The following is an 8,958-nucleotide window of genomic DNA, read 5'->3' as shown; positions in this document are numbered from 1 at the left end:
AAATCTGTTGAAGAACTTCGGGATGTAGAGACCACTCTCTGGATGCAAGACCCTGGCGGCTGAGGAAGTCTGCCTCCCAATTTTCCACGCCCGGGATGTGGACAGCCGAAATCACCGAGTGGTTTGCTTCGGCCCACTGAAGAACGTGCACCACTTCGCGCATGGTTGTTCTGCTGCGGGTGCTCCCTGACAAATTATGTAAAACACCGCCGTGGCAATGTCCGATGGAATCCAGACGGGGTGGCCTGCTAGAAAGTGATGAAACTTCTGCCGAGCCAGCCGAATTGCTCGTATCCCCAATAAGTTGATCGGGAGGTGTGCCTCCTGTGGCGACCACCGTTTCTGGGTTGTGTGGTGGCGAAACACCGCTCTCCAACCAAGGAGACTGATGTCGATTGTCATTATCAGCCCATGACATGGGGGGAAAGGTTTCCCTTAGGCCAGAGAGGAACTGGTTATCCACCATCCGAGCGACTTCCGGACTTGAGAGGACAGTTTGCACCGCCGATCGAGCGTGAAAGGATTCTTGTCCCAGGCTGACACGAGACATGCTGCAGGGGGTGAAGGATGGAACTGGACAAAAGGTATCGCTTCGATTGCTGCCACCATTTTCCCTAGGATCCTTATCGCGGATCGGATGGTGTGAGGGACTGGTTGGCGTAGTGTCCGGACTCCCTGCCGGCGACTAGCGCCCTTTCCTGAGGGAGAATTATCAACCTTCAGCAATTGTCGAAGATCATTCCTAGGAAGGAGATCCTCTGAGCTGGCCACAAGGGATGATTTCTTTGCATTGACCAACCATCTAAGCGGCAAGAGTATCTAGCGTGATGTTGACACCTTCTTCACATGCCCGTATTGACGGGCCCTTGACCAAGAGGTCGTCCAGATAAGGCAAGACGACTATGCCTCAAGAATGCAGTGTGGCCCTGACAATTGCCATAACTTTTGTGAACACTCTGGGAATATGCAGAAATGCGTCCTGGCTGTCAATTGAGGCCAAGTATTCTCGCTGCTCCATGACCGCTATGACTGAATGGAGTCTCCATCCGGAAATGTCTGATCTTGATGAATTTGTTCAGAAGCTTTAGGTCCAAAAACAGGCCTGACAGACCCGTCCTTTTTGGGAACCGCAAAAGGGTTGGAATAAAACCCCTGAGCTTTTCCGTGTTCTGGCACTGGAACAATGACTCCGTTGTGCAGGAGCGACTTGATGGCCCCCAATAGAGCCCTTAACTGGGTATCCACCCTGGGAAGCCGGGAAAGAAAAAAACATCTTGGAGGGTATCTGACAAATTCTATTTTGTAACCTGAGGACACCAATTCTTTTACCCATGTGTCATGAGCGACGTTGGCCCAGACGTGGTGAAAACAGTAGGAGGCCGCCCACCTTGCTGTGTCGTCTGGTAAAGACCTCGAGTCATTTGGCCGATGATCCTTAGGCTCTGGGTCCCCTCAATCTGGCCTTTTGAGCAAGCATTCTGCCCAATGGGTTGGCTCTATATGACCTGCCGCTCCCTATCCTGATTGGGGCGGCCTGAGGTGGCGGAATTGGGCCCTGTAGTCTACCCGGAGTCTTTTAACGCATGACCCCGGACCGGTCTCCTATTTGGGTCCCGGACCAGGCTACTTAGCGGCCGCCACCTGACCAATGCCGTCACGCCCGGCCTAGGAAGGCCGGTGGCACTGCGAAAGGCTCAAAAACGTGCCTGAACCAGGTGACGAAAAAACGACAACCTTCTGTTGAGGGAGAAACCCGCTTTTTCCTCCTGTGGAGTTGGAGATAAGTTGATCCAAAAACAGGCGGTCGCACTGATAAGGCAGGGAAGTCAAGGACTTCTTGGAAGTAGAATCCCTGCCATGTCCTCAACCATAGGGCTCTTCAGATAGAGTTTGCATTAGTGGCAGCAAGTGCTGAACAATTGGCCGCATCCAAAGACGCATTCACTACATAATCTCCGGCTATCGTCATCTGACATGTGACCTCCGAGATCTCTGCAGGTAGATCCTGCTCCTGTGCGACCTTGTTTTAATGTTTCTGACTATGATATCATAGCCTTGGCTACCCAAGTTGCTGCGAACGAGGGAGCGAGTGCAGACCCTGACGCCTCATATACTGAACGAGATAGGCTCTCAAAAAGGCAGTCCGTGGGCTCTTTAATCGAGGAAACCCTAGGGACAGATAACAGGGTCTTAGTGGCCAGGCGTGAAACCGGAGGATCCACTATCGGGGATTCCATCCATTGTTTACCTAGGTCCGGAGCAAACGGATAACGCGTCTCAAGTGCCCTTTAACCCGAGAAAAATGCCGTTTTGGACTTTCTCTGTGCCGCTGCACTATGTCCTCAAACTCAGGGTGAGAGGAAAAAAAAAAAAAAATTCTGTGCGGCCGCTTCACTCGTTTACATACCACTTTATGCCCCGTAGCCGCTGCGGTATCATCCTCAAACCCCAGGGTCTGATTGATGGCTTCTATGAGGCTGTTCACTGTTTCACGTGACTCTGGAGTGTCCAGGTCAATGGGCTCGTCTGAGTCGCAATCTGAGATCTGGTCGCTATCAACCACTGGTGACGGGGAGCGAGAAGCAGATCTTACGGATGCCGAAGGCACCGGATGGACTGGGCGACACCGTGTGGATTCGTTTCCCCCCGGGGTCTGCCTGGAGTGAGGGCGGCCCCTGCAGGCCGGAGGCTCCTGTGAGGTGGAGGTTCCCTCTAAAGGCGGCGAGACATTGTCCCTGCCCCTATCTGGGGCTTGAAGGGATTCTATTGCTCTCGCAAGCAACGCCATGTACAATAACAGTGATCGGGCCCCTCCGGGGGATTTGACACATTGGTCGCGGTCGCAGGGGAGGGCTCCTGGGCGCGTTCGGAACTACAGGCTTCACATAACTTAATAGTCTGCGCTTGCGTGAACACAAGCCCACAGGAAACGCATGCAGTATAAAAACGTGTGCCTTTTCCCTTTCCCAGACATACTGCAGAAAAAAGGCCAATTTTCTCTCTTTTTTTTTTTTCTTTAAGGCCTAAGGGGGAATGAGGAGAAGGAGGATACTTGCCCTAGTGTGGCTCCGGGACAGGGTCGCACTTACCCGGCTCCTGCTGTCTCCCCGCGCTCCTGATCCTGCTGTTCCTTCCTCTCTGGGTAGGCTGCGATGCTCTCCTGATCGCGGCCTACCCTGTTCTTAAGCCGGGGCCTCGATTTAATCCAGCGCCCGCCCCGAACCTGGGGGCGGCGCCGGGTCTGACGTCACGCAGGGGGCCGAGCCTTCCCCCCGCGGCCTAGGCCGAAGCCGCGGGCTAAATTTGACACTGCCCGCCCGAGCATGGGCGCTCCCCCGGTACCGCCCTGACGTGCCCTCCTTCCCCAGCTGGGGAATCTCCCCGGCAAAACCATTATGCCCCGCGCGGGGCCTCCACGCACCTTGACTACAGGTATGGGAGGGAGGAAGGAGAGAGGAAGGAGGGAGATGGCTGCTGATCATAGCACTATGGAACTCTGAGGCTCCAGCCCTAAGTTGCTGGGGCATATGGATTGTGCTGCCTGCTTCTCTTCCCCAGGCGCTAGCCTGGAGCCACTCGCTGCCCAGGGGCCCTCCCAGCCCAACCATACCTCCTTGCCATGAGGTAATCCATCTTCGGACGGTGCAGGCACCCTAGCTCCATCTAACCCCTTCAGGGGGTGAGGAGATGGACCGTCGTCATGCGTTGGTGGAGCAGTGGGGGCGCACAGACTAGTGTTGTGCCTCTGTGCAAGTACATGGTTTCACTACCTAGGGGTGGACAGGGCTAAGTCTGGCATAGTGTCCCACGTCACGGGAGAGGAAACGTGGAGGGACACTCGCACGTGGTCGCCCGTTGCTGGTTTGGGGAAATCGGATCCTTTCAATAGGTTGCGTTGCCCCTGTCATATCTTCTTAAAAAAATAAAAAATAAAAATAGATGTCTGGGGAAAAGTCCCAGAGATGTCCCTTGGTGCGGGAAAGGATACGCGGAGGCGATACTCGCGCGTGCTCGCCCGTTGATGTTTTGGGGAGATCGGACCCTTTCAATAGGGTCCGTCGCCCCTGTCTCCTCTTCATAGCAAGAAAATATAAAAAAAAGAAAAAAAAAAAAAAAACAGTCTGGAGAGACCCAGACTGCGTGTGCCTCCATCAGACACTAAGCAAAAAACTGATTTCCGCCCGCAATAGGGGCGAGGGTGTATACTGTGGAGGAGGAGTTAACCTCTTTTTTTCACTTATTGTCAGCCTCCTAGCGGCAGAAGCATACACCCACAGTATCTGTGTCCCCCAATGAGACGAAGGAGAAAGAAAGTTACATCAATCTAAGTTTTGAGTTACTGCCTTAATAAAAAAAAAAAACAAACATTTTGGACTATTTAGAAACATTAACTGTTATACAGTCTCTTCACAGTCGAGGTTCATGTACACAACAGTTATACAGTCTCTTCAGTCAAGGTTCATGTACAAGGCAGTTATACATACAGTCTCTACACAGTCGAGGTTCATGTACAAGGCAGTTATACATACAGTCTCTACACAGTCGAGGTTCATGTACACGGCAGTTATACATAGTCTCGTCACAGTCGAGGTTCATGTACACGGCAGCATCACAGATCTGTGTTATACGGACCAATATTGGGGAATTCATAGCGGTTGTGAGTTTATGCAGGTATTTTGCAAAATATGACAAGTCTTGGAGTATTACACAAGCCTTGGCACACAGCATAGAAAATTTGAAACAAGTGGTAAAAAGTGCTAAGTACTGGGGAAGAAAAACAAGCAAAGCTCATTGTGTCTACTCTTTAATACCACATGTATTTGCATTATATAGAATTTTGTTCCACAGATACTTAAAAAGAAAACAAAAAAATTAAAAGAAATGTTTATTTCAAACAATCCCCAAAATAAAATACAAATCAAAAACACTCTTCTTCCCATCATAACAACTACTTTACAGGCCCATGTGAATACTTCATCAGATTGCTCCCTTCTCCAGTCTAAAAGTAACAGTAAAGCAATTCTCTTTTACACAACATTTTATAGTGACAAACAGTGAATAGTTAGAAGCTCAGTGCAACACAAATCACATTAAAAAACAACCCACCCCGCGAGAGAACAAGTGCACCAGCCTGATCACCCCCCACCCGACAACAGTGGAACATACGACATGTAGAGCTGTACAAAAGGGTCTAGTTCCCATCATCCAAGTTCACCAAGTGCAGGTGTCACAGCAAATATTGGTCCACCTGAAGGGGTTTAGTACCTGCTTGCTGAGAATGAAGCTAGCCATACACGTAAAAATAGGTATTTTTTTTTTTGGCTGACAGCCATCTCCACCTCCCCCTCTAGACACATGCTTGGTCAACCTGAGCACCCATATGTTGACTATGAAGAGGGAAATAAGCTGCTGCCAGGCATCTCTGACAGCTGTTTTACTCCCTTGAATAAATGATTGGGCATGTTGAATCAAAGCTACTGCTTTCATCTAATCCTGTGGGACAATCGGGGCGCTCCCAACTAAAGTTCACTTACACAGAACTCCCAATACTCCAAATAAAACTACCAGGTTTGATTACTGTAACTAAGCATATTAATAAGATAACCATCCAATTCATGTTGCTCAAAATTGTTCTCCATTGTTGCATTGAGTCTAAAGTACTTTTATTAAATAGAAACTAAAATCCTGTGGCTGGTTTAGCATGTGTTAAATTAAACCCCTTAAAAGTAAATGTTCTACATTTTATTTTTTTCCCTAATGTATCTAGAAAAGCAGCTAGAACTCCAAATCTCCTTCAAAGATCGATCTATAACATAATGCTGGGCTCACAATGACGTTCCAGTATTGTGCTCCACCATAGATGCCAAATAGCTAAATAAGTCACATGAGGAGTGCTAAACAGTCCCCATGGGGTTCATCGGGTTGGCCGTGCTGGATGAGTCACATGAGGAGTGCCAAACAGTCCCCATGGGGTTCATTGGGTTGGACGTGCCGGATCAGTCACATGAGGAATGCCGAACAGTCCCCATGGGGTTCATCGGGTTGGCCGTGCTGGATGAGTCACATGAGGAGTGCCAAACAGTCCCCATGGAGTTCATTGGGTTGCAGTCAGTGTCGGGTAAAATACCACTATTTTGTCCAGTATTTTTGGTGGAAACCTATCCTTACTTGCTGGCGGACAGAACCAAACACTTCGGCATTAATGGACCTTACTTCATACCATGCAATTGAGTACAATAGACAATATGCAGTTAGTGGCGGCCACAATTGGCCAGCACATCAGCTTTTAGGTCTATGTAGATGATTTGGAGTTCTGGATCAGTAAATTTGGGCTTAAATGACAAACAAAGTTCTATTAGGAGATTAAGCAGCAGAGTTTTGGATAAGAAAAGGTGGGAAATTCACTTCAACGATTGCATTACAGTACACGTCCAGTGCTGGCCGGTATTTCAGAATTTCTCTTTCGTTGGGGGATGACATTGCATTGTTCTTTACAGTGTAGGGAATGTTCCAGGTCTCCTGCTGCCAGGGAAAAGGAAAAGATACGACACAAGCACGGAGTGGAGGAGAGGGACACTTTAGAGATCTGACAACTTTCCTGAAAACAGAAGCGACTCTGTTAAATTTTTTTTGTTTGTTTTCTTAGTTATGTAACTTTAATGCATTTCTACACTTATTTCTCAGTATAGACGTGAAATATAAATTAAATTCTCTATTATTAAATAATAAAAACTTGGATCGCGGTGTAAGAAAATCTAGTATATCGGTTAATGTGGCATTTTGTGGAACAGAACAGTGATAAAACTAAGTAGAAGAGCTTTTGAAGGGTGAGGGGTGTGAGGGCAGAAAAAGCGGATGTTTAGGGTGTGGACATAGACCTGACAAATAAATAATTTTAATAAGGTGAATGACCTGTTTAAGGATCAAATAAGAAAGATCAAAGGGTGAAATATAGGGGATTCTACAAGTGAAGGTAGGAATGAGACGGGACAGAGGCGACATAATACCACAGGATGATGAAAGCAGAAGGAAAAACAAATCTAAAAGTATACATTATATAGCGGCCTGGTGTCAATACCCACTTTTGAGCGAGGCAGAAAGCAGAGAGGTGAATGTGTAAGATGTAGGAATTACAGATATGGGTTGCTAGCTCCTTACCCAATTTTTTAAGGGTGTAGTGAATCGGGAATCATTTCTTACAATTCATGACAATGCTGACACAGACACTCTCGTCCTGCAAGGGGGAACCATGTACACACACGTATACATGAAGTACATGCATACAAAAGGTTCCTGTGAGCTATATAAAGGCAGCCAATTTATGGAATAGTAATGAGATATGCAGCCAGTGTGTATACTGTAAGACCCTTCCAGCCCACCCACCCTACATATTGATTTTTCACTCTGTTTTTTTCTTCAGTGCTGCGGGAAGTTTTGCCTGAATCCTACAAAGAAAAAAAAGGATAGAAAATTTTTTTTAATGTAAGAACAAAGTCACAAATAATAAGAATTTTTACTATGATAATGTAACAATAAACGGAATCCGTCAGCAGCGTTCATGCTTCTCTCAGATACAATGGTTTAATCTGATGAAAGGGTGAAAGCTGCAGCCAATCAGAGGTCGCTAATCGGCTGCAGCGCTCATGCGAGAGAATGTCATGCACACAAGCGCTGGCAGACGCAGCACTGACATTGCCTGAACGGTGCCGATCCGGGAAGGGAGTATAACGCTTTATTTCACATAAGGCACTACTGCATTTAAAAAAAATTAAATGTTTTCAAAGTAGTGTGGACCATCCCTCTAATATTTAACAGGACAAATTTTTAAGATTTATTTTAGTGCAATATTCCTGTTTTACAGTAGGGTCTTTTCTCTATAAAATATTTTACAGGTGCGATTTGTTGTGCTGCAGGCAAGCCTTTATCGATGGAGGCCTGCTGCATCCTGCTAGTGCATCAGTCAGGGTTTGGTGAGTCTACCTTTCATATGTGTGTTTTTTTTTTTTTTAATTTTTCTTATGTTAGCTGTTCACATTTAGTGCTAGGGACTCGCAAAATCTGGGGATCCTTGACGTTTGGATTGCGAGTTTATCTGTCTTGGCCAAAATAGTAACTAATACCCCATGTTTATCTTTTTGCACTTTTTATCATTTTTGCAGGATGCAGCTGGGCCTCTTTATGTTGGTTTGGTTTTTTCTGTGCGATGCATGTATATAGTGCAGAACAGCCCGCCTGCTAATACTATGGGCGTGATCAATTGGCTGTTCAGACACTTTGCACCACACTGTGTGACTGATGTCCTATGCAAGCCTTATCTGTGTGCATTTTTCACACTAGGCAGCCAACCCCTCCTTTGTTGGGTTACTGGCTGTCTTCATCAGTGGGTTGCACCTGTGCTGCCCAAACCCTTTATCAATGGAGGTCTGCTGCATCCTGCTAGTGCATCAGTCAGGGTTTGGTGAGTCTACCTTTCATATGTAAGTTTTTTTTGTGCTGCAGGCAGCTGCCATAAAAGTCATGTTCCGGAGTATATATAGGGTTCTGTAGAACTAGTCACATGCATTGTACTATACTTTTGTGACAAGTACTGTGCTCTTACTCCTTTAATATAATGCATCTCAGTATTTATGCGTCATGTGTCTCATTGTGGAAGGCTATAATCATACATTTCCCACAATATCTTACATGCATATATTTTTTTTTTAATTTTCCGATTGTAAGATATAGAATATCTTGCCACCAACGGATTTAAAAAAAAAAAAAAAGAAAAAAGAACTTACTTCTCAGTTATTGACTTCACATGGCTGTGTACCAGAGATACATAATGATCAATCTGTACCTAAGGGGACCAAAAATGAGACAAACATGAAAACCACACTACAAAAAAAGTTTACTTGAATGGGATATAAAGTGCAAAGGCCACTAAATAATGTTTGGAGTTGTGTTATTCCGCTCTGA

At 46.6% G+C, this 8,958-nt stretch overlaps 1 protein-coding gene across 6 annotated transcripts in view; it reads right to left on the bottom strand.

Moving 5' to 3' along the window:
* Positions 1 to 4,791: 4,791 nt before the first annotated feature.
* The window catches only part of RTN3 (reticulon 3), a 54,841-nt gene continuing 50,674 nt past the window's right edge, over positions 4,792 to 8,958 (bottom strand). For all 6 annotated transcript variants that reach the window (XM_073554540.1, XM_073554543.1, XM_073554542.1 and 3 more), the window contains 2 exons: positions 8,781 to 8,839; positions 4,792 to 7,445 (listed from right to left, as the gene is read on the bottom strand). In XM_073554540.1, the coding sequence (XP_073410641.1) occupies positions 7,400 to 7,445; positions 8,781 to 8,839 (105 nt within the window). In that variant the 3' untranslated portion in view covers positions 4,792 to 7,399. The remainder of the gene's footprint in view (positions 7,446 to 8,780; positions 8,840 to 8,958) is intronic.

The sequence above is a fragment of the Dendrobates tinctorius genome, unplaced genomic scaffold, assembly GCF_039654945.1.
Source record: "Dendrobates tinctorius isolate UK_male_01 unplaced genomic scaffold, ASM3965494v1 ptg000211l, whole genome shotgun sequence".
In the NCBI taxonomy this organism is placed as follows: domain Eukaryota; kingdom Metazoa; phylum Chordata; class Amphibia; order Anura; family Dendrobatidae; genus Dendrobates; species Dendrobates tinctorius.
This window is presented reverse-complemented; position numbering and strand designations above follow the sequence as displayed.